This window comes from Lepidothrix coronata, unplaced genomic scaffold (assembly GCF_001604755.1).
Source record: "Lepidothrix coronata isolate B3197 unplaced genomic scaffold, Lepidothrix_coronata-1.0 Scaffold64, whole genome shotgun sequence".
NCBI classification, from domain to species: domain Eukaryota; kingdom Metazoa; phylum Chordata; class Aves; order Passeriformes; family Pipridae; genus Lepidothrix; species Lepidothrix coronata.
In genome coordinates, this window is record NW_016690244.1 from 3005261 (window position 1) to 3032016 (window position 26756).

The 26756-nt window shown below is 39.8% G+C and overlaps 2 protein-coding genes across 4 annotated transcripts in view; one reads left to right on the forward strand and one right to left on the reverse strand.

Annotated features, from left to right (window-relative positions):
* Window positions 1-316, reverse strand: part of OSBPL10 (oxysterol binding protein like 10) — a 140501-nt gene extending 140185 nt beyond the window's left edge. Inside the window, exon 1 of the mRNA XM_017817925.1 lies at window positions 86-316. Within this exon, the coding sequence (XP_017673414.1) occupies window positions 86-316 (231 nt within the window). The remainder of the gene's footprint in view (window positions 1-85) is intronic.
* Window positions 235-26122, forward strand: GPD1L (glycerol-3-phosphate dehydrogenase 1-like). 3 transcript variants are annotated; one of them, XM_017818016.1, is made up of 8 exons: window positions 235-367; window positions 4944-5121; window positions 6445-6585; window positions 10366-10504; window positions 11687-11799; window positions 19237-19470; window positions 19857-19963; window positions 23183-26122. In XM_017818016.1, exons 1-8 carry the CDS (start codon window positions 315-317, stop codon window positions 23295-23297), a joined length of 1080 nt encoding a protein of 359 aa, XP_017673505.1. In that variant the 5' UTR covers window positions 235-314; the 3' UTR covers window positions 23298-26122. The 3 variants fall into 3 exon arrangements, with proteins under 3 accessions (XP_017673505.1, XP_017673503.1, XP_017673504.1); XM_017818014.1 differs by lacking the exon at window positions 235-367 and adding an exon at window positions 522-781; XM_017818015.1 differs by lacking the exon at window positions 235-367 and adding an exon at window positions 523-751.
* The last annotated feature ends 634 nt before the right edge of the window (window positions 26123-26756 follow it).

The window sequence follows — 26756 nt, forward strand, 5'->3', positions numbered from 1 at the left end:
ATGGTGGTGTTTAGTCATAGGTTGGACTTGACGACCCCAGAGGTCTTTTCCAACCTAATTGTGATTCTGTGCTATGGCACAGTGCCTGCGGGACTGCCTGTTTTGCCCGAGGGCTCCATTCAGCCTCGTCCTCCAAGGGAGCGCTCGTCCCCTCCGCAGACCCGGCACGGGGGGCGGATAGAACTACAGTTCCCGGCACGCCGCAGGGGCGGAGGGAGGCGCGGGCGAGCCCTGACGGCGGAGGCGGGAGCGGGGGGCGGTCGCCTCTCGGAGCTCCTCGGCGCGGCCGCTGGCGGGGCGCGGGCGGCATTGCCATGGCCCTGTCCGCCGGGCCCCTCAAGGTCTGCATCGTGGGCTCGGGAAACTGGTGAGTGCGGCAGCCCCTGGGAGGGCGGACACTTGGGCGGCCGCCTCGGCACGGCCTCCCCTGCGGCTGTGCCCGCCCGGGCCTTGCTGTCGCTTCCCGCCCGCAGCCGGAGGGTTTAACGCCGTGGCCGCGCGCCCCTCAGGGGTGGCGGCCCTCAGGGCTCCCGGTGCCGGGGGTGGAACGAGGAGTCGCCGGTCTGTGGCGGGCTCTGGGGCCCTGCGGGTGGGGCTCGTCCTGCCCCTGGGCTCGTCCTGCCCCCGGGCTCCCTCGGAGTTTGGAGGGGAGGTGATGCTCTGATATGCTTGGAGGAAGAAGCGGCAGAATCGAGCTTGTAAAACACCCGTCTGTTCTGCGAAGAAGTTGGTTTAGGACATTTTTAACCTGGTATTTGTTGTGTGCTTTGTCCAGTGTCAGGTGACGTAAACATTAAAGATGCTGAACATTATAGTTTATTTTGTTTTCTAACTACGCGCTGCCTGTAGGGCTTCACCAACAATCCCACTTGTCTACAAAAGTGTGATTCGGGATTTCCTATGTTCCTGTTTTCCACGCCAGTTCAAAGAAGAATTGCGAGACGCTAGGTTATTTGAAATGGCTTCTTTCTCTTTTTTTTTTTTTTTCCAAATTGATTATGCTAAGGCACACTGAGAGCTTGAGACAAAGTTTTATTGCTGCCTCTATTGCTAGTTTATAATTAGGCTTAAACTTGCTGCTGCGTCTAAGAAGGCAGTAGATTTACTTCAAATCGTTTTCCGAAAGGAGTATCGTGTTAATAGCCCTTTGTTTGGTTTCTTTACCTATTTCTTTGGCTTTACTTATCTCTTTGGCTTCTTTACCTATTTCTCTACCATTCCTGATCACAGTTTTTACACCGGGTCCTTATTTACAGTGAACAAGTTAAGTACAATGTGTTATGTAAATATAACTTCACAGTTTGTCACTTCAATTCCTAATGCTAAGCACACATTATTTCTGATAACACTGGTTTTTGAGACCTTAAATCTAAACTCAGAGGAGTTCAGTGTAGAGCAGGGTGCTGCGTTTTGTTGAACCAAACTTGCCAGTCTTTTTTTGGGGTGATCTTAGACTTGTTGCTCACCCCCTGCCCACTCTGTGCACTTGGCTTTTGCTGCTGTTAAAAATATCAGCAGCTGCCAAGTTGTGCTTTTCTTTGCGGAGGGAATGGCTGGCATTTCAATGCAGCATGTCGTGCTTTCCTTGCACTAGCTTGTAAGATGACCATGGAGGTACTGAGCATTGCAGCATATGTCAGAAGGAAATATGCAGTGAGACCTAGTCTTTTAGGAGTATTGTTACTGTTGTTCCATATTTGAAACCTGGGGAAAAAAGTTTTACAGGAAGTTTGACTGCATTTATATTTGATTCACTGTGAAACACACTTACGGAAGCAAAAGGATTTGCAGATATTGCCTACTAGCAATAACCACGTGCACATGTATTTTGTTTTCACCTCATTGGATCAGCTTAATAGTAAGAAAAGCGCCTGCCTAATAGGATGAGTCAGTGGCAAAATGCCCATATCTCCTACGCTGAGAGAAAGAGAGAATGCTATTACCAGGCATCAGCTTTTTCCTTTCTTTTGAGGATAAATGTATTCCAATGACTTGTAGCTTATTTCATATTTGATGGTGAGGGGTTTTGCATCAGGAAAGCAGAAATCAAAGTAACCAAAATTGGAAACAGTAATTCTTGGAAAGATGGGTGGTTTCTTCCTCAAAGTCCATGGGGTGACAGGCACAAAACCCTGACTACAGACCACTGTGATTCAATAATGTATGCAACCACTGAACTAAATCGGACTTAATTTTGATTGTGTACCTGTGTGTTTGTAAGTGTCTTTTTGAACTGGGGCCTGTGGTCCTAAAGTGGAAGCATTTAATGCTTAAAAGTAGGTAACTAGAGAGAAATGGAAGTATTTATAAACATCTGATCATTGATATTTGAGGATTACATATTTTTGAAGCCTGAATTACAGGAGTGTGTGACTGGTGGTGCCTAAACTGTAAGCATGTAATTAGTCGATCTAAGTGTGGTTTGGCATCCCTAGTTGTTTGGAGACTGTGGGTTTTGGGGGTTCTCTGTGAGGTGATTGTGTTGGACAAGTGCCAGTAACTGTATGGAAGTCTTTGCCTTCTCACAGCCCTTTGACCTATATCTGAGATGAAAAAAAACAAACAAACCCTAAAGGAGCTTGGCAGGACAGTAACCATTTACAAGGGTTGAGCCAGTCACCTTGGATGATAAACTACTTCCAGTCAGACTTGTTTGGTCAGTTTGCTAGAGAAAGGTCACCTTAACAATGAAGTCGACTTGGCAGGGGTCACTCGACACCTGATGGAAGATCATGGGACAGGACAGATGGCTCACGAGGCGCAGGAGAGCAGCATGTTTGCTGGCCTTGCCCTTTTAGGGTTGCTCAGCTGGTGGATAAGTGATTATGTTAGGATCTTTTTGATAGGGGATAAAGTAGATTCTTCAGTGTCTGTTGAATACACCTTGGGAATGTGCCTTGGAGCCTTGGAGCTGCTTGGGTCATGTACTGTAGCCTGCTTTTCTGATAATACTTCCAGGGCAGGTTAATGAGGTGTGCACAGTCAGAATTTATCCTTCTCTGTTTTGTTAGAACCAGTTGTTAATTGACCTGATTGCCCAACTTGAACAGTAACTGTAGATTTTAGGAAGAGGTGGGAAGTTGCCAAACAGAGGGATTCCTACAGCTAGGAACTTTCTGTAGAAAAATTGGAGGAAAAATATAACTGAGATGATTTTTCAGGGACAGTGGTAGAGCTAGAGTTAATAATATAATTTGCACTTGCATATTGTGACCTCCACTACTGCTGCTGTTAGGGCAACTTCAGGAGTTTGTGGGTTTTGTGCTTTACTTTTAAAGTGATAAGCGGAAAGCAGACCAACTGTGAAATGGTCCTAAAACAGTGGCTGCAGTATAATGGGAAATTATACTGAAATTATACAGAGAAGCCAATCAGAAGAATCTTCTTGAATTTAGAAACTAAGACTAGGCAAATCTTCACTTTTTAATACGGCATTCAAAGGCTGAAAAAAAAGGCAGCTAAGGCATTTAAGTGTTAAATAGTAATGGAATTAATGTCTCACTCAGGTAGTACACACTGCCAGACTTTATGCTGGCAGACTGAAAATCCCAATTGGAGAGTTGCTGAATCAGTTATTTCTGTCTTGCTCTGTCACCAGCAAGCACAGAAAATGTGTAGAGAAGTTCAAAAGTGAAGGCAATGGATTTGCCAGGATCCAGACTTTGTATATAAATCTGTAGTAGTAAATGTGCTTTTGTTCAAGGAACTCAAAGCACTGTCTGAGGAACACATACCTGTGTGATGTTTACTGTGATTCATGCTGTTTGTGTGGATCTGAAATTTGGGGTTTTTGCTGGTGAGCTGTATGGCATTGAAGCGGAAACCACGCTGTGTGTGTGCAGATACAGAACATGAGCCTGGTAAGAGATGGCTAACAACTGTGCCTTCTATATCACTTCCTGAACCCAGGGGAGTTTTCAGTGTGTGAAGTGCCATTAGAGAAATAAATTCCATTCTTTTAAGACATACAGTTTTATGGTTTAACTGAAAAAGGTCTACTTAGGATACTATAATTTTTCTCTGCCGCTGCCTATAATGTGACCTTAGCCCTGTGATAGCACACATCTTTAATGCAGTGCAGTGAGTTGTGCCGTATTAAAAGCTCTTGAAGCAGAATGATTCTTTTTAAATTTTTCTTGTGTCTGCTTAGTAGGTTATCGGTAATTATGAGGCTGCCTCCTTATCCTGGGAAAGGAAGTTAGGTTCACAGGTTTCATAAAGTTGCATCTTTCTCTTCCATATAGCGTTGGTGCTAGGAATGAAAGGGAAGGTTGTGTTTGTTTCTCCTCTTGTAATTCTGATTAATTTCATTATTGCTTAAAGATTTGAGAAGTAAAATTGATCACCATCCTACAGGTTCCACTGTGTGCTGTTCTTGGGGAGAATAAAAGGCTAACAGTAATGGAATTGTGTGCCTGCAAATTCAGAGGATGCTGTTGCAATAGTTAAATTCTGTGAGGTTGGCTGCATAACCATAAAGCTTATAACTTCTGCAATATATAAATGCTTGTTTTGGCTTTCAGTGCCTATCAGTGTTGTACAACAATTGATGGGTCAGTCATCTTAGCAAAGAAGCTTCCCATCTCTTAAGGTGAAAATGATCCATTTTAAAAAATTTAGTATCTCCCTTTTACCTCTGCTTTGAGGATATAATCAGTTTGATTTTGGGGAAATTCAGTAACCTAAACTCCCACTGGATAGCCAATAAGCAGAAAAAGTAAATAAGGATGTTTTCAGTAAATGCTTTAGTCCAACCTACTGTAGATACATTTGAGAGGAAGCAGCCAGTGTGAATGACTGGTCTATTTTCCATTTGTTTTACAATATCTGCATGGTAAGTGGTCAAACAATCTGTGCATTTCTGATTATTTTAAAGACAATCTCTTTTTTTCTATAGCAAAATCATAATTTTTTAAAGACTATTTTTGTTTTCTTTCCTGCAGGGGTTCTGCAGTTGCCAAAATAGTAGGCAATAATGTAAAAAAATTGCAGAAGTTTGCTTCCACAGTGAAGATGTGGGTCTTCGAGGAGAATATTAATGGGAGAAAACTGTCAGATATCATAAATAAAGAACATGAAAATGTAAAGTATCTCCCTGGACACAAGCTGCCAGATAACGTGGTAAGGCTCAGAAGCTAAACTATAGTTATGGAGCAAAGGGAATATTGCTTGTGCTGTGAGTGGAGGTAAAAATTGTTTTGTTAACACCTTTAGGGTTTATAATATTTCAGACTATATGCTATTTTACTGATGACTTCGGAGATTTGACTCAGTAAAATTATGTAACTATGCAATTAAGTAAATCCAATGCACTCTACTCTCTCTCTTTTTTTTTTGGTCTCACTATTGTTTTTATGTTACTTCAGCTTCTGTATAAAGAAGCAAATGTGAAAACAAGGGCAAAAGTAACAGCTTTGACCATACCCATTAAAAAAAATTTGGCCTCAAGTTTGGAAGAGAGCTGGCTGGTCAGTGAGACCAGTATTGATGAGAATCAGTGTTTCTCAAGCAAACCTCAAAGTGTTTGCAGTTTTTTTGGTTCTCAGTTGTGTTTCAACCATGTGCAGTCAGATCAGCATGTAAGATGTAGCGTTGCCAGGGCAGAACAGTGGGACTCCACATGTATTCTCTGTTGGTGTAACCTGATAGTGGGTGAGCAGGTGGTGACTCCTGCCCCAACAACATTATAGGAAGAGGCTGCAGCAGCTGACAATTAGGTAGAGCTTTTGGGCAGGAAAAAACGTGACTTGCTGTGCATTGTAGTTTTCTCTTTAATGATAATGCTGAAATCCCGTTTCCCCAGCCTTCAGCACCTGTGGTGTTTCTGCTGTCCACTGCCTGCCTATTCAGATTTGTTCTCTTTATAAACAGGTGGAGGTTATTGCTACGTTTTAAACCTGAGTGTTGTTTTAAGGTGGTCATCAAGTGTTAGGTAAAGTGAAGTTGCCAAGTGGCTTCAAAATTGGTCACCTTCTTAAAGGGTAAAAAAAATACAAGGGTACACAGAAAGGGAATATAAACTAGTAAGTGTAAGAGGCCTGAAGAAGAAATCTGAGTGTATAAGGAACTAAGGAAAGACTACTTTTCTGCATGTGGTAATTTATCAAAAATTGGGATTATTTTGTCAAAGAGAAGGCAACTTCTTATTTTATATTTTATTACTAAAAGTACTTGTTTGAATGTTACAAAACATTTTGAATTTTTGTGGCACTAACCATGCTGGTGTCTGTGAAGATGCTCTTTCTATGATATAAAATAGCTTATTTGAAAGCTTAAATTCTTTTGCTTGTCTGGGAAGTTTGTTGCTGCTTAATTTCAGTGATGAAATGCAGTAGTTTGTAGCATTCTGTGTAAGACCAAACTGCTTTTACTTTATCAGATACCACTTGTATCTAGTGTTAATTTTAAGAAGTTATGTGGCCTTTCTCTCCCATAACTACACAGGTTGCTGTCCCAAACCTTAATGACGCTGTAGAGGATGCAGACTTGCTGGTTTTTGTCATTCCTCATCAGTTCATTCATAAAGTCTGCGATGAAATGACAGGACGAGTACCCAAGAAAGCGCTCGGCATAACTCTTATAAAGGTACGATAAATACTGTGTGTTAGTAACTAGGAATGTGTCAGGGAACCTTCTAAAACAAGATGGCTTGATATTTTGATATGAAAAGTCTCTGTGCATTATTCACTTGATTGTTCCCTTAAACCTTTCTAGGTGTAAGATTAGAATTTGTCTTGGTCATTAGTGGATTGTTACGCAGGTTTTATTTTAGGTTAATGCTTGCAGGAAGAGGAAAATGAGGCTGGTAACAAGACTTTTAGAAAGAAAGAGGGGAGTCAATATGTTTCGCACCACTAAGCTTTCCAGTCTTCTATTTGTTGTTTCCAAAAGCATCATTAGATGAAGAACAGAGCACAAGCATAATGCTTTGATTGTTAATGCACATCCCACATGCTGAGTTGATGATTTTAAGAACTGCTGAGAGAATTTCATGTGACTGAGAGGATAGTGCTCTTGTTCATGTCAAATATGATGTTGCAACAAGAGTGTCTGTTCAGCACTACCTGAAAAGACAGTTTAAGCACAGGAAATAGGAGGGGGCAGAGGTGCAGGAAGTGTTTTCACTGGAGTATTTGTAATTTTGCTGGCAGGAAAATTTTAAAATGTGGATTAGCTTATTTTTGTGGTTGTTTTTTGGGTAAGTGGGCTTTTTTCCCCCTGTGTGTTTAGCTGCAAATAATAAGCCATTCCCACAAGGTTTGGAAGATTCTGGTTTATTGTTGCTTTGTTGAGAGTAGGCCATTTTCTCAGCACACATTCCCTTGTTTAGTGTCATTTCTGGAAAATGATACATAGATGGATCTGTGCTCAAAAAGAACAAAAAACCCCTATCACTGCTTACTGCAAGCTTGTCTCTTTAGTTTGTCTAACTAAGCCCATCAAATCTGTATTGTTTTCTCAGTGTTGACCTGACATATTGCTGAGATGTATGAAAAAGTAATGCGTCCCGAGTGCTCTTGCTGCATTTTGTAGAAAAACTCTTCATATCGTAGAAGAGTAAAATAAGGCACTGTTAAAATATTTGAATGCATAGCTCAAGATAAATATTCTCCTTTAATTTGCTAATTGTGAATTTTGTTCTCTTGTCTTTAGTGATAGGACTAACTAATGAATTGGTGGAGTAAATGAGGATTTATGTCAGCATACCTGAAGTCAGGGTCCCGGGCCTATATTCCCTTGGAATTACTGTTCTGGTTATCAGCGCTCTCATGGAATGTTGATTAATGGCTATGTTTAAAAAAATAAACATGTGGGGAAATACTTATCTTTAAAGAAAAAAAAAATCCCAAACAAACAAAAAGACCCCAACAAAACAAAAAGCCAGTGCTTAGTGGAGTGGAAGTGAAATAGTGGCACCTGCCATGCAAAGCCAAGTTGGTTACTAGGCAGCTTCCCACTGTCACATTGCAACACTGCGTCTGTAGGCAGCCTTTCCAAAGAAGGACTGCCCCTTAATATTTTGTGGGAGAATGCAAAGTACATGTCAGTCTTTATGAAAAGTCGTAACTGTGCATCATTAAAAGTATCATTTCAAAAGAAATGGTAGAGATTTAACACAACAATGAAACTAAGCAATCTTAGAGGCAGGAATGCATTCTTTCCCCTACTTTTGCATCTTCTTTATGCAGGTTGTATTCATCAATGTCATATTTTTACGTCTTATGCTCAATGCTAATGCTGTTAAAGTGGCTTGTGTTACCTTTGGCAGTTAAAAGTGCAGTTCCACTCTGAAAAATACCGTTAGTAGGACATCTTGTTTCTGTGCTTTCTAAATTGTTTGACAACTTAGCGGTGTGTCATCTTTTAGTCTTTTTTCTGGTTTGTTTTTTTTTTTCTTTTTTTGGACAGACTAATCTTCAAGCAGAGCCTAAAGTCTGATAATAGAACTAGTCTTTGGGAGATAATGACATTTCTCTGCTGGGTAATACACATTTCCATTGAAACATTTGCATCTGTGTTGCTTTACATAAGTTCCGTGTCTATGAAAAAGTAACAAATCACTGTGTGGGTGTGGGGGGAGGAACCTTATACAACTTGCATCAAGTGGTACAGCAGTGAGCACAGGAAGCAGGTTAGGTGAAAGTCATTCAAAATACTCTTCAGGCAACCTCAACATGAGTCTCATTTTCATTTACCTGTTATAGACCCTAGGGATTGCTCTGACAGGTGTGTTAGGATGGAAATGGTACGGTCGCAGAATTGGACTTGCATTGCCTGGGGACTGTTGTTGCCCAGTGAAAATTCCCATGTTAGAGCCTTGTTTTTTTTCGGGGAGGAAGAGATGTTTGGTTTTTGTTCTGTCATCTATCATTCAGGATTGGATTTAACTCTACAAGAAACAGGTATAGCTCTCCTTGACTTTGTCAGAAGGTACATCTGTTTCATAGTGGAGCAGAATTTGGCACCTAAGCCTTTCTGATCGCCTTTTTTTGCATGAATAATTGTGATGTAGGTATTCACATTTTTGGAGTTGTTCCCAATACGTGTGCTTAGGGAGAGGGGCCTTACAGTTATTTTGTGGGGACATCTTTGACACTGTGAGGGGAAAAATACAACATATATATGTGTACTTACTTTCAGATTGTTTCTATATGGCTCATTAAAGATGAGAAAGCAGATCTGTACATTAAGTGATACAGATTGAAAAATAATGCAGAAATGCAAGTTTTTTTCTTAATTGGCAGGTTTTATACAGGCATTTCTGCATGTCTCTTGATTGCACCGTGTTATTTAAGGAACAGCACCTCTGATCTGTGGAAATGCAAATTACTGCCTGTCTGAAATGTCACCACTGGCAGCCTACAAGTGTATGTGTGTATATGTATATGTGGAATTAGTAGAGGATCACACCTTTTGCCTCTAAGTCATAATTAAAAATTACCAATCCCCAAAAATATCAAATCCCCAACATTAAAAAATAGTACTGCACAAGAGGTGGTATACTGTGGGAAAGAATGACCATTTTAATAGCTTGTCTGCCGTGCTCCTGTTTAAAAACTCAAAAGTATTCTGCATGTAGCAGGCTGGGAGGGAAGGTTTTATGAGAAGAAAATGGTCTCAGAGTTCTTGGTTCAGACAATTCAGGGTACCAGACTCTTCTCCATTGCAGCACTAATCTGTGGGGTGATCTTTTCTAAGATCTTCTTGCTACCGTTTTTTTCACACTTTGTGAAGAGTGCATTACAAATATAGATTAAAAATATCCTTAGAAGTTAAATTATTCTCGGATTATTCTCGGTTGTTCAGCTCACTACCCATCTGTGAATGGCTGTTCCATTTGTAGTAGTACTCAAAATTATTAACCAGGGTTTAAGCTAGTAGGGAATGAGCATGAGGGAATCTGCCTCTGATACTTCAGTTCAGATGCCTCTTCACAAAACAAGTTTTTCAGATGCCGTTTTGTGAGTTTTGGTGCAATTTCAAGTCCAAATGCAAGCCTGATTCATAATGGATGGATTGGTTATGCTTCACAGATTTTATTAAGAATACACTGATAATAAGTAGCTGAGATTCTGAAGTAACAAAGTTGAATATTCAGCACTTCTTAGAATCAGGTCCTTGAGCATGGAATAAAAACTGTTATCATCATCTAGAGCTTACTCCTTATTCTTAAGGTGCTACCTCCCCTGATTCTAAGAGGTCACAATAGCAGAAGTTTCCCTGGTAGTACATCTGTCATCTTTAGTCTCTCTCTGATTAGGCCTTGTCTCACTTCTCACCTGTTGACAAGACTAATTGTGTGTTTACTTCTTTGCTCTGCCTAATGAATGACTTTTTAGTAATTCCTTTTAATGTTGGCTGCAGGGAATAGATGAAGGCCCTGGGGGACTCAGACTGATCTCTGACATTATTCGAGAGAAGATGGGAATAGACATCAGTGTGCTGATGGGAGCTAACCTTGCCAATGAGGTGGCAGCAGACAAATTCTGTGAAACCACAATAGGTATTGTTGCAAGTTGTAAGAATGTTTAACACGTGCTCCTGTCCTCACAGTTGCACACCAAATAGCTCAAATTTCACCGTTTTCCACATTAGCTGACTATTATCAGAAGCTGTTGATTGAATTTTGTAAAATGTTTACACTTACAAAAGTACTAGGACAATAGTGGAAATAGAGGGGAGAGAAGAGCACAATTTTAATCATTCTCACTAGGGTTGTGACCATAGCATGTGAAATACAAGCGTGCTTTTTATCACCCTCCACAGAGCAAACTGCTTGATTTTATTACTGTGTTTAAGATTTTCTTGGTCTGCACAGCTTTATATGGATAAACGATTATATATTCTGTACTCCAGCTCAGATGTTATGGTCACAGATGGTACCTTTATGCATGTTTGTTTTGGTTTGATATTTTCATTTGTTTTTTAAGGTGTCAATGTCTTGTTTTAATTTCTCAAAACACTTTTTTTGCCCAAAAGCTGGAAATTGTTTTAGTTCCATGTTGATGTCTGCACACCTTTGCAGCATGAAGATGTGCCTAGTCTTGAATTTTACTGTTTCTAGATAGGCATATATGTGTGTGTATGCATACAGGTGCTCACACGTAATAGCACAGAGTTCATGTTATTTTTTTTTAGTGTTAATTTTTACAGTTTTATGCATTGTTAACTTTGTAACATCTCATTCACAGCTTTTGCATTGAACTTAATTTTGAATGGTTGAATTACCTCTTAGTGTTTAGAAACAGTTGTGAGTGGCAGCATGCTCAATTAATAAAACATCCTTGACATGCATTTATGAGTAGGTGTTTTTCTGGAATGCAGGCTTTAAAATAATTGATAGAATTGCTCCTGCTATATTCTTAATTCACCTTTGGTTTTTTATTAACTGTTTCTTTTAAAGGGAATGATCAAATAATGGAGAGTGTATAGAGAATTCATGGAATTGTTATTTAGAATCTGTTGCTGAGCAGACAGTGAATTATAAAGAAGTCCAGAGTAACTCAGTGCAGAACTTTTAAGTGCAATGTAGATGCGTTCTTGGTCCCTTAGAACAGGAATGTGTTTAGGATGGAGCTAGAACAACCTTATCTCTGCTTTTATGTGTTTTGGCTTGTGCAGGAAAGCTAAATAACATATAAATAAATTATTCATTTTTTCAGCTTTCCTTTGTTTCTCTCAATAGGCAGCAAAATCTTGGAAAATGGCCTTCTTTTCAAAGAACTCCTGCAGACTCCAAACTTCCGAATAACTGTAGTAGATGATGCAGAAACAGTTGAGCTTTGTGGTGCTCTGAAGGTAAGATTAACTGGCTGCAGATGGTACAGAGATGGAATAGTGATCCTTGTAGAAAAAAAGAGGATATTTCCATTTAAGGAATTAAACTTATTGTGCTTTATATAATACATAAAACTACAGCATAACATTTCCAGAAGAACCAGATGGGAAATTAGGGAGCAGCATGTTCTGAGAGCTGCCTTTTAGACCTATGTCTCACCATCTCCCAAGTTCTCTTTCTACATCTTTCCCTTAGCAGTCATGAACAAGTACTGAAACCGTCTGACTGGTCGATGTATTTCTAAATCTGTTGTAGTTCCCTTTTTCTTTTTACAACAGTGTGTTCACAAAAAGAAAGGGAAAAAGGAGTTGGCAATAATCTTTTGTGTCTGTTGACAAAACTGTTCCTCTCCTCATTGGCTTGAACAATGGGAGCATTCTTACCTTTTATGTTTTGTGGACATACACTGCGTAAGGTCTGTGTGGATAACCACATACAGAAATGACCTGAATAGGAAAAACATTATTTCAGACAGTTAACTCATTCAAAATTTTATTGTTAACAAAGCTGATGCTGTCAGGAAGCAAAGGCTAACTTAAACATATTCTAATTGCTATTTCTTCGGATTAATTTACAGGCTGTTTGTGAAGGAAAGGCGTTGGTTTCTTGGCACTGTGGGCAACAGTACCATAGTTGACATCATCTGATAGCTATTATGAATAATTTTTTATGGATGCAATGGTTTAGTAGATAATTTGGGTTACTTTGTTATTTCTAATGTTTTGGATAATTATTTGTCTTGCTTTGGTTTTGCTGCTGAAATTTTGTGTAAACTGCATCATTTGTTTGCAAAGCTATCACACTAATCAATGATGTCTTTAAGACAAGGAGGACTCCTGCTCAGCAGGAAGTAGATTGATAGCTATAACAGCATTTTTGTTGGCATACTAGTTTTCTTGATAATTCTGTCTTGACAGCTGTCATGCTGGAAATCCTGAGAAGGAGGAGGTTGTGGGTCTGCGCATTGTTGGAGTTGGGTGTTTTGGTACAACGTGTTTTGAAGTTACTGTATATATAACAATTTCTCGATTTGGCTCTGCAGCCATTGCTTTTAAATGCTCTGGTGATGTGGGAGGTTAGCAGAAAAGAAATCCCTATGTAAAACCCCCTGAAATTAGTCAAAAAGTTTTACAGATTTATCATCCTTTCCAAACTGCTCAGCAGGATGTTTTCTGACTAGCCTAAATTCTTGTTTGATAGAGGAGTTCTGTCTCAGGAAATTTTTATTCCAGACAAATCTTTTGAAAGTGTGCTAGAGATGAGCCCATCAAACTAAGCAGGTAGTCATCAGACACTCAAAACTCCATCGTAAAGGTCCAAGTCAGGCAAAATGCAAAACTCAGATGTGAATAGCATTTTTCTTAGATGTTGTATATACTTATTCTTAGGAGAACTGTTTGCTAAGGGTAACGACAAGAATGTTTGTTTTTTAATATTAGTCTGAGTCCTTGTAATAAGAATGTGAAAAGTAAGCATCTTTTCATATGGTTATTTTTAGGGAAAAATCTCATGTAGCTTCAGTCAGTTACGTTCAGACTGTTACATTCTTAAATATGGAAAGTTACTTCATGAAAAAATAGTAAAAATTAACATTATTTAACTTGCTGGAAGGAGGAAACTCCTATTTCACAAGATGACAGTGTCATGTGTTGAGGTACAGGTATAAAAAGAGAGGTTTTACTCTCTTTCTGTAGCAGTGCCAATTCAGAATGTCAGTAATGTCACTGCAAACTACAGCTAGGAGGACAGAGGTAAGCAGGCAAACAGTCCAGACTGCCTTTTCGGATGTGGAAATAGTAAAAGCAACTCATGTATTGGTATTTAAAGCATGAGAAATAGGACCCTATGAAAAACAGTACATTCTCCCAGCTTCTCCATTTTTCTGTAAATACCAGCTTAGGAAAAGAAGACTTTTCTGGTATTACTGGCATAATACACTAGAATGGTAAAAGCCTATACTTTACCTTGCTTTTTATTTCTGCAAACCTTTCTAAACAGGGAAGATTTTCAATGTGGGTAGTTGCCTAAAGGTTGCGAAAAAATACAGAAGGGTAACAAAGAATGCTCTGAGCACAGCTTTCCCTTACAATGATAATTTTAGGTTTGAAATTTGTTTTTGAAGCCTATTTGAATTCAGACTGTAATAATAGGTATTGCTGCTTCGTGGCCGTGAGAGGACATGCGCCTGATTGCTATTTATATGCTTATATATGGAATATCCACTTCATTTCCTGTACTTACATTTGTGACAATGGGCTGATGGACATACAGTGAAGTATGGAAATCAGTGCAGTGAAACTGCAGTCTTGTGTCAGCTTGGAGACTGGCTGAATAGACAGTGGCAGTGACTTTACAAAATCTGATGATACTGAGGAGGAACAGCTGTCTACAGTATCTTGTTTGCTGTTGAAACAAAAAGTGCTTGGCATGCTCTTCTCTGTGAGGATTTTTTTTCTTATGAAGACTGATGCATGTTTCCCGTTTGTTTGGTGACCTTTTTTAAGTGTTGAGGCCAGGAATTAACAAACTTCAAATACTGGATAGTTGTTTCAAGGTGTCCAGTTGGCTTTACAGGTGGCCTGGCTCAAGGCCACCCACAAGTTCATCTGCCTTTGCCAGAGGATGAATGGGCCTGCCTAGGAAGTGCTTAAAGTTTGTGACACCACTGTAAGGGTGGTGTGTGCAGCTGTGCATACATATGGATGTGCTTCTGGTTGCTGAGGGATGTGATACTGCAGAATAGCACAGACCCAAGGCTGTCACCTCTGAGGTGTCCTTACAGTCCTTACTGCCTGTGCCAGTGCAGGGTCTTACAGGCAGCACAGATGTGAGGCCAGACTGAGCTGGGTGCAGTCATAGCAGAGTACTTGAGAGGTAATGTAAACACTGGTGCCTGCACTCCTAGGGGTAAAGTGTACCCAAATCACTTACCCAGTGCAGCAGTGCCAGGGGTGAGTGTAAGAGAAGTGAGAACCTAACCTGTGGATGTGGCAAAACGGCCATGCTCCAGCTGCCCTACGTTCAGGGATCCGGAGAGTTAAAAACCCTCAAGTGGCAACAGCCAAAGACAAGACAGATGTGACACTTCCTGTAGGAAGGAGAAGGAGCAGCAGCTGTCCTTGTCTTTCGGGTTCCTTCAGGCCTGACTCTAAATCTTATGGCTCCAGCATAGCCTTAAGTAAAGAGGTATAGTGATGATTTATTGTTTACCAGGTTATGTAACCCAGCATTGTTACTTGCAAAGGTGGTCTTGCAAGGTGTGTTTAGGGCAGTCACTGTTGGATAGTCAGTCTAGGTACCATAGAATTCGATTGTGATAATTTTTTTCTTTTTCCTGAGCTTAAGTAGAAATAAAATTCAAGTTTTCCAGGAGCAAGCAAACAGTTTATGCTTAACCTCTCTGACAGTCCTGCTGATATTGTCTTTGATTTTTTGAGACTTCATTTGACCTCTCTCAACCATCATGTGAAGCAAGGAGCTTCTCCAAGTTTGTGTGTTAGCAAAGGGAAAGCAGGCTGTCCTGAGCTGTGATGCTACTTCAAGGAAGGCTGGATGTCCTAGGTGAAATAACGTTTCTGCTTACTTCTCTTATTGATCCATTTAATTATGGAAATGTAACAGTTGCCTCAGAAATGGCTGCTGAAGCTGTCTTTGTGAGGTCTCCATAAACATTCTGTGAACTGTCAGTTTGATAGTTCTGAGCACTGACTAAGAGAACAATCTGTCAGCACAGTCTGCAGACTTGTTGTCTTTGTTTTCTTGGTCATCTGTTGACCTTGCATTTGTGACCTCTGGCATGGTTGCAGCAGGTCACGTGCAAGTAAAAGACACTTCTCATTTGTTCTGACACATACTGTGAGCACTGCCTGGTATCAGCATTTCTTTTCCAGAGCATAACTTCACTATCCCAGTGACAAAGTAACTGAATCTATTCCTTGCTCATGTTCTGGAATAACTAGGACCAGGGCTAGCTCCAGCTTCTGGACCGGACCATCTAAAGACTCGCCTGTTAGGGCAAAGGTTTTAGTACCTTAAAACCATATGCAATATAAAAACACCCTGTGCATCTTGCTTACAGGATGCATGCTTTAATGTAAAAACCTGTTAATGCCAAGATAGGGGAAATGTGTTTGCTGAAGCGTGTAGTGGGTTTGAGAGCTCTGAATCCCTCAGGCCAAGAGGAACATTGTGTTGCTGTAATTTTGGGGTTATATTGTGGCAGGATTTTTGAACCTTTGAAACAACAGGTTTGTCTGTAGGCCCTTGCTTATTGTACTCTCAGACTCCCGTGTGTGTAGGCAAATACTGTCAGTTTTTAAGCTCATGGAAACATCGACTCTCGCCACTTGCACAAACATACACCCATTACATTTACAGGAATTCTTGTAACTTCACAAGGTGGTTTAATCCCAGCTGGCAACTTTGTATGTACCTTACAGCTGTTTTCTCACTGACCCCCTCCTAACTCATTGGGATGGGGAGGAGAGTCGAGGGGAAAAAAAAGTAAAATTCAAGGGTTGAAATTAGAAAAGTTTAATTATTGAAATAAAGTAAAATATAACAACAACAACAACAATAGTAATAGTAATTGTAAGGAAAAGGAGAGAGAGAAAACCCAAGAAAAACAAGCGATGCACACGACAATTGCTCGCCACCCACCATCCCTGAGCAGTGATTGATGGCTCCTGGCCAACTCCCCACAGTTGATATACTGGGTTGATATACTGGTTCTATGGTATGGAATATCCCTTTGGCCAGTTCAGATCAGCTGTCCTATGTTCCCCCTCAGCTTCCTGGGCACCTCCTCACTGGCAAGGCATGAGGCACTGAAAAGTCCTTGACTTAGAGCAAGCACTGCTCAGCAACAGCCAAAACCATCTGCAATGTTATTCTCATACTGGATTCAAAACACAGCACTGTACCAACTACTAAGAAGAAAATGAACTCTGTTCCTACTAAAACCAGGACACCTCAGGTGTAGGCTTTGGCAGTGGCAGCGTCCTGGATCAACCATATGATACAGAAAGATGTTTTTGCCAGATCTTTACTTGGTTCTGCCCCCTGCAGGGTGCTTCTCAGAGGATCACTATAGTGCTAGTGCCGTTAGGCTCTTGTGTGTCAATTTGTCATTTGGTTATGCATCTTCCTGAAACAAACTCGGCTTACTGCCTACACCCAGAGATTTCAAGTACCAAACTGCCTGTTTTGGTCTTGTTTTGGTCTGAAGGATGACTCAGTCTTAAGTTTTGTGAGATTTTTGTTGTTGTTGTTTTGTTTGGAAAAGGAGAGGCTCAACTTTGAGTAAAGTGTAACTTTCAGTGTGGTATAATTAGTTCTCTCCAGTGTATTAGACACAGGACAGTTGTCAGAGATTCTTCAAGGATTTAAATGAAACCAGATGGTAGACCTTGTGAATTCATAGTTGGGACCTGAGGGTTGTGTAGACCAGGATATAAGAGTCTCCTAGACCAGGATATAAGTCTGCTAGTCATGGGTGTGTGTTCTAGAGCATAATCAGTTGTCTCGTTTCCTCATTATTTGCAAACTGCATTAAGCACATACAATGGGGACATTGTACAAACAAGAAGCTTAGTGTTTTAGAGTTGAACTCATAGCTTCCTTTGTTCCCTACACCATTTTCTCTGAAGTAACTAGTCTTGGTATGACTTGGTTAAAAGAGTATTTCTGTTGCTCCAAAGACAAATGTTGCAGAAGGTAGAAGTAGACAACAAAATACCATAGGCCAAACTGTATTGTATATTATGATCAGGTAGGCTGCTTTAAAATGGAGAGGAAAGTCAAGGAGACAAAGTTGGAGGGAATGGGAAACTTTAGTACTGGAGTGTTCAAGAAGTTTATGGAAAAAGCTCAGAGGTTGCTCAGATATGTTTTTGGTTTTTAGCTGAGTACTAAATACATGCAGACATCACATATGTAAAATGCATTTAAATGGGTTATCCAGTCTGAAAACTTCTTAAATATCTGTTTGACTTCCTCTCGCTTTGCCACCAAATGAACAAATATTGGAGGTGACTCTGCAAGAGGTGTCTGATGAAAACATACTATCACTGAATCACCACAGCTAAGATTTAAGCCAAGGTGATCTAAAGTACCAGTTTTAAAAACTGACTGTCTTTGGCTGCTTTGGGTTTGATGTTGAGAGATCTGTCTGCAACTTTTAGGGTCACCTTTAGGGCTCAGCTAGCTGCTCAAAAAGCAGTGACTCATCCTCTGACCTCATTTAATTCGAAGTCACCTAGCCATGACTGGCCACACAGCTCTGCAGCTGTCTGGCATTTGTGGTTCTTACAGTCCAAAAAACAAAACCAAAACAGCTGTTAATCAGTTGGTTGCTTTTATTAGCAACTTCTGACTGTTGCTCTTTCTTCATCAACAGTTAAAGTTGGTTTGGTTGGTTGCTTGATTTTATTTTTTCCCTACATCAGGTGCTGCATTAGGTGCCATAATGTTCATTCTCCTGTGCTTTCTGTTGAGGTCACTGCTGCTGCTGCATGCAAAAAGATAGTACTACATCCATTACTTTCTTGTTTGCTTTATCAATATGCCAGAACACCATCTTTTCGGGGGGGAGTTGGTACAGTTTGTTGTGGGGTTTGGGTTTTTTTTGGTAGGAGCAATGGAACCATGGCCAGTCTCTGCTCTGACTCCCAGGCTAGAAAATAGTTTTTACTTCACTCAAATGTATCTCATCTAATTCTAATGTTCTTAAACCAAAGAAGAAGTCATATCGCTGATTGTTCGTGAAGAAACAGCACATTCTTTGTAGAATGCTCTCAGCAGGTCTAAGGAAAAAAACAAACACTTTTTTTGCTAAGAAAGTTTATCCTGTGTCATGAACCTTCTGGGAATCCTTGATTAACTGTTACTGTTATAGGAACTCTGCATACTTGAAAGGGCTGGTTACTATTGATTTGACTGAATTTGGTCCCTTAGGATGTCATAGAAGTCAGTGTTTCGTAGAGTTACTTAATCATAAAGAAAATCTGGATAAAAGAACTATGGAATGTAGGGGAATGTTTACCCCTACCTCAGGGCAGGAATAGTTCAATCTAGCTAAAACCTTGTTTGGGTGTAGCACAACCTGTTCTTAGATATAGTCAAAAATAATAGCTGTACAGCCTTGGGGGCAACTTGTGCCAGAGCTTTAACTATGCTTTTATCCTTGGAAATACTTAGTAATGTAAGGCTTGCCATATTTTTTTTTTTAAAGTTATCCCATAGAGATCAAAATCTCCAAACCAAAATAACCCAAAACAACCTAGTCTTTCACTAGTAAAGAGTTTGCAGTTCTTAAAGACATCTGCACTCTGTCTTTTGGTGTCTTCTAGGATTCCATAAATGATAATTGACTCATTTCCCATTTCTCCTCTCATTAGAATGTAGTAGCAGTAGGAGCTGGGTTCTGTGATGGTCTTTGCTGCGGTGACAATACCAAAGCTGCTGTTATTCGCCTTGGCCTAATGGAGATGATCGCCTTTGCCAAAATATTTTGCAAAGGACAGGTCTCTACTTCCACTTTCCTGGAGAGCTGTGGCGTTGCTGATCTCATCACAACGTGTTACGGTGGCCGGAATCGACGTGTAGCAGAAGCAGTCGTTAAAACTGGAAAGGTACCTTATTCACTGGGTGAAATCTGTGGTTGCATTCCTGGTTTGTTGGAGCAATAGTAGAGGTGTCTGAGTCATGCTAGCTCTACTGAGTGAGTACCCTTCTCTTTCCTCTTGTTTTTTGAGTGTAGAATGAGTGTAAAGGTGTTAAAAAGGGCAGAGGTGGTTTAAAAAAAAAACTCAAGACTTAAGATGTTGGGAGATGCAGATTTAAGAAGGAGAATATTGACAAACAAGAATATAGGAGAATATTATATATGCTCCATTAAGGTCACTGTTGAGAAAGAAAAACCCTCAGTAACTTTTTTTTTTTGTCTAGATGATGATGTCAAGCTTCTGAAAATTTCATCATAGCTCTCCTTTCTTTTCTTTTCCCCTCTGTTGATTAGTCTATTGAAGAATTAGAGAAAGAAATGTTGAATGGTCAGAAACTGCAAGGACCACTGACTTCTGCAGAAGTGTATCGCATCCTGAAGCAGAAAGGAGTGCTGGAGAAGTAAGAACAGATAAAACAACTTCCACATACCCCTTTTTTATCTCCATAATTCTTTCTGCGTATTTGTTTTTGATATCTTCATAAATGTAATAGCCAAAAATAAAATCACTACAATAAGAGCAGCTTAATTCCTAGTTAAAATCAGAGAGAGAAGTGAATAGACCCTCAAAATATCTACTGGTGTAGATAGAGCTATTAGTGGGACATTAAATTTGTGAATGCCCTTCTGTTTGCAGAATGTATTATTGCCTTCTGCTACTACGGAAAAGCACAGCAAGTGTGTTCTAACATGTGAAAAGAATAAAATGCATGAAAACAGAAGCAGGGATTCCTGAAGAGACTTGTGAAAAGGCTCTAGAGCTCATTTCATAGTAGGAAATTCATTACTTACCTCCAAGTAGAGGAGCTTTGTTATAAAGGATCTGTATAGGTTATCATCTGAATAGAGTGCCTGCTTCTACCACATGGATTTTTAGCTTAGACACCACAGTTCTCTTTCGTAATGTGACTTCCAGTTTGCTGTAGGTTAACACCTGCCATCTGCTTCTGTAGGTCAGGGTTTTTTTGTGGTATGAAATCAAGCAGATTGTCCTGGCTTTGTTCATTTGTGTTTGAGTCAGAACATGTACGGTTCTTAGAGCCACACACACAGTTGTCTCCTTGTGAGATTAAGGGATGCATTTATCTGTTCCTGTTTGTAGAAGAGGCAAAATCAGGAAATAAATAACTGCCAGTTAGAAGACCAAGCCTTGTTACTTCTTTTTCCAAAGCAGTTTTTAAAGTCTAGTTTTAATGGATCAGCTATATTAAATGATTAAATTTTTAATATTATCTTTGGATGTAAGGCACCTAAGTTTGTTCCCTCAGTGTACAGTAAGTAAGCCAACTGTAGAAAAAGTGTAACTAAAATGTTGGCTTCATTCTTTGCTGTTTATGATTTCCTAAATGAGACAGGATGATGTGTTTGAGGGGTTTTTAGGTTGCTTGTTTTATATCCTGTTCTACCTTACAACAAATAGAGTGCATTATAGAAGAGTTCAAGTTGTGTTTTTAATGAAAGACATGAAAACAGAGTGTTGCTAATTTCTTTCTGGTATGCCAACATATATGTGTCAGTTCTTCATAAAAGATCTCATTCAACAAGGCTTTTGAAAGCAACTTTCAGTGTGTTTTTCAAAAACTACTTTAAAACACAAAACACAGTGAAGCAGCCATGGTTTCAAAGTGAAGAGGTAACAGTGTAGTAAGAATAAAATTTCATACTCTCTTCCTGCAAAAGGAGTCTCAACACTGCGCAGACATGTACTAAAGTCAAAGTTCAGCAAAAGAGCCTTGGTAGCAGGGTTAATGCCTATTGATATTAGCAGTGCAATTACTTTCTTCATTTCAACAGTTATAGACCTCACCCTCTTGATGTGCTCAGGCATAAGATGCATTTGGAGTTTGCTGGCCCTGAGCCTGCAGTCAGCCTTGGTACTGGTTTCCCTGTGTGAAGTGGGGCAGGCCTGTACACAGCAATGTGCTCTGTGATAAGCAGCAGGACTTCAGTTGTGGTTTCTAGTCGTGGTGCTTCTTCACTGAGAAGTGACTGCCAGTACTGTATCTCAAGCTGTGGGAAGCTTGCTTTTGCTTCAGAAGGTTCCCATATTTTGTGACTGCCTCTCACATAGGCATAACAAATTTTATTGGTGCCTACATTTAATGGTAACAGAAAATTCAGCCCCTCTCCAGCCCAAAATAACATAGGAAGTCAATGACAAGTGAGATTTGTTAAGAAGCTCACAAGTCTTTGTGTAAATTTTTTTTCCTGCAGATTTCCTTGTAAGGGTTTTGCAACCTAAGTAGTGTAGCCTTGGATTTGAGAGATCAGCTATGTGGCTATATGATAGGTTTCTTTCTACCGATGAAATAAAACCGAAAATCAAGTCAGTTGGATTGACCTGAAGTAGTTTTTGCTATTGCTGCTATTTTTGTCTGTTCTCCACAAAAATAAATCAGAGGAAACGGACACGCATTTTGCAGTGGAACATTAAAATGTTTCAGGTGAAAATTAACTTCTACATTTTGAGTTAAGCACTTGTAAAAAAGCCATCAGCATGTCCATTCCCCCACTTTTTTCCCCAGTAATGGGGAAATGTTGCATTAAGCCAAGTACAAATCCTGTATGTGCCCCTGAGAATGCAGTAGTCACGCTGGTGTGATGGTACTCCTGGATGGTTCATGGCTTCTCTTGTGACCTCTGGCTCACTTTGAGGAGTCTAGTTGGGAGCGATGTGCTGACACCAGAGTTGCTGCAGTAACACATGACAGCAGAGTGTATGGGCAAGCATATGTGGTGCTCAGTACTGGCTGGGGTGCTGCTCAACACTGAAATGTGCATTGCATAAAGGTTTAGAGTGACTGATGGGACAGCTTTCCTAAGGAGAAAGTCCTAGTCCAGATGTATTCTGAATCACTCAGAAATTAACTATTTCACTGTCTCCAGTGCTCCTTATAAAAGACCACACTGAAATGGCATATGTATTTGAACAGGTAATTAATCCCTAAAATTCATCAGGCTTTGTATACAAATGGCACTTGTCTGGCTGTCACTGTCCAGGAAGTACAGAAAGCAAATACAGATTTCTGTAAAGTGTCTTTGCTGTAAGAAGCCTTCATATTATCAGAGAAGCCTGAATAATTTGGGGATTGTTGGAAATGTGGCCAATTTAAAAAAAAAAATGAAAAAAGTAGATGGGAATTTAGTGTTTCAAAATCCAGGTTTCATTTTGGGTTCTTATTAAAAACTTGACCTTCAATGTCTTTTTGGGTCTCTTTTTGTCATATTCTGTATTATCAAATTGTTGCTCAGAAGTAATACATAACCAATGTGCCAGTCATCCTTTTTTAACCATAGATGAGTACAGCTATAAGAACGCCCAAGAAAGATATGAGTGGTTTTAATTTATTTTTTAGATCACTTAATGGTTTTGCCATACATAATGAATGTCACAGGCTCCATTACAGCCAGCTGGGCTTCTGAGAGTGACTCATGGAGGTTCTGTATTTATCTAGTGCTTTTCAGCCCAGTGTTATCACTTGACAAGTAGAAAAAAAAAATTGGTTTTTTCCATCTCTCCTTTTTCCCCTCCCTCTTCTCACCCCATTTTATTTCCTTCATTTAAGAAAACGTTACAGAATAAACTTACGCTGCCTTTACTTTTCCCACTCTTTCCTCAGGTTTCCGCTATTCACGGCTGTGTATCAAATCTGCTATGAAGGGAGGCCTGTCGGAGAGATTATAACCTGCCTTCAAAGTCATCCAGAGCACGTAAAAAATCAGTCAGGCTGTTGAAATAATGCAGCTTTCTGCCTTTCGAATTTATGTCTGGGTTCAAGTGGATGTATCTATCATTAAGCTTCGTTCAAAGCCACTCACTAGGCAACAGTAACAACATGAATGTCTCTGAAGAGGTATTGTTTTGTGTTATACAGCCTAGTTTGACACAGCATGCAGTGTTGGCTTGGTGATTGTCATTTTACTGGCTAAAATGCAACTGGTTTAAGATATGCAGTACAAAAGTTGCACTACATACCTGGTTTATATACACAAGTGTACTTTTGAGTGTGTTCCTACACCATAAAATACAAGGTTTTGTTGTCTCTGGACACTGTGGGAAGAATCCCACTGGTTTTGATCAGAGACTGAATCAAGCCTGTAACCTTGAAATATTGGAAATGTTTCTATTAGAACTTGGTTTTATTTGTATATGCAGTTAAATTTTAACCTTTTGCATGCTTATGATTATATTAATTTAAGCAATGTTAGTGCAAAACAAGTTATAGCAGTTATTCAGGGGGCTACAGGGATATTTTAATGAAATCAAATGAAGAATATTTTGATTTTTGAAAGTTGTTAAAACCGTCAGGTTGTTTTGAAGCCAATTTCTAGGTGAATTTAAAGGTTTTAATTACACTGTTTTAAAGGGAATATTCTAGAGGGGGATCATTACCTCCCCTTCTGTTTTTTAATCCTTGCATTTTTATATTTCTCAGTTTTTCCCTGACTGTTCCTGGGTGTTAGGCTCTTCTAGAATCCCATTCCCCAAAGCAAGCCAGAGATGTTGACCTGAGGGTTCTGAACCCTGGAGCCTGTGGTTCATTTTAGTGTTGTACCTGCGGTTGTTCTTCACTGGCATTTTTGGGAGGATGGGGAAGGATACTCTTGGGTATCCACTGCTCCGAATTGTTCTGCTGGGTTTCTAGCTAAGCTGCAAAGTGTTGCACTCCACAGAACACTCCAAGGAATGCTAGAGGAATTCCGTGGTATGTCATGCTTGTGTAGTCAGAAGGGTTGTGTGCCAGTAGGATGACTGCATTCATTTCAGTGCCTGCCAGTGACTGACACGTCAACTGGACTGAAGTCCTGATCCAGCCTCCCCAGTTCTGAAGTTACTCTTTCACTGGACGAAATTTCAACGGGTGCTGAAATCCTTTATGACCCATCTCCCAGAAAACTTCTCAAAGGCATCTGTCTCTTTTATTCCCCAGGTATCTCAACTGGTTGGTTTTTTTTCAGACACCTTTGCTGTATCAGGGAGGATAATTTTGGTTCTGGAAAATTTGTGATTTTATGAAGTTTAGGGGTGGGGTTGGCTTGGTTGGTCTTTTTTTTTTTACCTTTTAAGGTTGATGCAAGAGAAGATGGATTAAAAAAACCTGTTTTGCTTTTCTTGTGTACTAAAGTCTGGGTGGTTGTTTTTTTTTTTGTGAAACATATGCTAGGTACATAAAGAGAGGACTCATTTTTCCAGCTGGTAGACAAGGGTTGACATCAGGATTTACAGAACAAGAATGTCCATCTGCTCTGAATATCCAATCCTAACGTCTGAGCAGTATCAGAGCTGTTTTTCATTGTTCTCAGTGGCATTTTTAGACCAGAAGTCATGAGCACGAACGCAATCAATTTTGTCATTCAAAACTTGCTAAAACACAGGAGATGCCTGGGAATAATTGTCATACTTAGGTAGCCTGGATTACTCTGAACAAGGCAAGCATTAGGGCAGCTTTCTGTAGGCAGGAAGATGCTTCAGCTCAGGGGTACCATTTTTGTGCTCCTATATTGTTTTGCATTAATTTTTGGGAGATCTCACGAATGTCCTCAGATATTCAGGAATGTCAAAAGTTCTTTTGCCTTACTTCTGATTTAGTGCTAAATATAACAGATGGCCAGAAGTTAAGTAACGTCAGATGTTTGTGGCAGTTGGGAACATCACTGGTAGAGCTGACTTGGAGCAAGCACTCTGCTTAGGCATTTAAGAGGAAGTTTTGAGGTTGGAAGCACTGTTAACTAACGCACACATGGAGCATACACTCCTCATTACTGCATAACTTTCAGTGTGTTTTCTTATGCTTTGTTTTGTTTTGTTTTGGGTTTTTTTAATACCAAATTGATTGGCTTTTCCTTTAATGTGTACATACACATTATATATATAAACTTTTTTTTTACATGCAGTATATAGAACAGTAGCATTTTGTAAGATACATAAAGGGCTATATAAGCTAAATGTGGTAAATTAATATATATTTTTAAATTATTTCTTTATTATTCCAATACTACTTCTACCACTGAAACCCCCAAATCTTAATTGTTCTTGTTCTTATACAGAAGCCTATATTCTAAGGCAAATCCAGAGAAAAAGTTTTTATGGAATTCTTTCCTCCAGTCTGTTATGATATTCTTGGTTTTTTTCAGACAAAAAGTGAGGTTTCAGTAACTAAAATAGTTTATTTTAATTTCTATAGATAGTTCACCATTTGCGTTTGCTCTTTAGTGCTTGAGAACACTCAGCTTGGCACTGGGTATTTTCCCCCCACTAATACTTCCTATTCATTAAAAAACTGTGATATGGTACTGGAACTGAATGATTAGAGTCCTGTTTTACAAACACTCTGTTTTGCCTAGTACTGGGATAGTCTTACTGAAAACATTAACCCCTGTGTAAGGGGTCATAAATTTGTAACTAATTCTTGGTTTACGAACATTCATTATTAAGGAAGACATTACATTCTAATGATACTTACTCAGCTTGCCCTAGACATATGTACTGGTCTTGTTCAAGGATGTTGAATGTACACCTGTTTGAAGAGTACAAATAAACATGTTTGTCTTGGGAATCACTTTGGTTTCTGTTGTCTCATTTTACATGGTTTGTGATTAATATTTTATTCACTTGATGGACTGTAGGTTTTTGTGGATATGGGATGTAATGATAGCAGATATGAGGCTACCGTGCAAGAATGTAAATTTTAAAAAGAGCTATTTGGCATTCAAATGTCACCATTTTGTTTCTGTCCATTAGGGATACAATTACAGTGCCTTTGACCTCTGAAAGCAGGTTCTTGTCTTCAGTTCCTTGAGATGCTGTGGGAGCCACTGGAGGGCACTGGTTGGCAAGTGACTGATTCTGCCTGCTCTGCAGTTACTTCTCATTTATTTCTGAATTTCCTGAGGTTCCTTTGTGGTTGCAGCTGTCCTACAGAGTGTTCCTTGTGTTTGGATATGATTATAGTTGAGCACCAGGTGCATGTGTTGTAGATCCACTGGAACTGAGAGAAGGAGCTTGCTATAAAATGCCCAACACCTCTGCCCACGGCCCTGGCTTGCCTGTCGTCATCTCAGACCCTCCTAGTACAGGGCAACAGCCACTACCTCAGCTCTTGGACAGTATGGTGGTCTGTGAGATCTTGGGTTCCTGTATTGTGTATTCAGCAATGTTTGTTTCTGTTGTATGTTGGAGTTGAAAGACCTTGG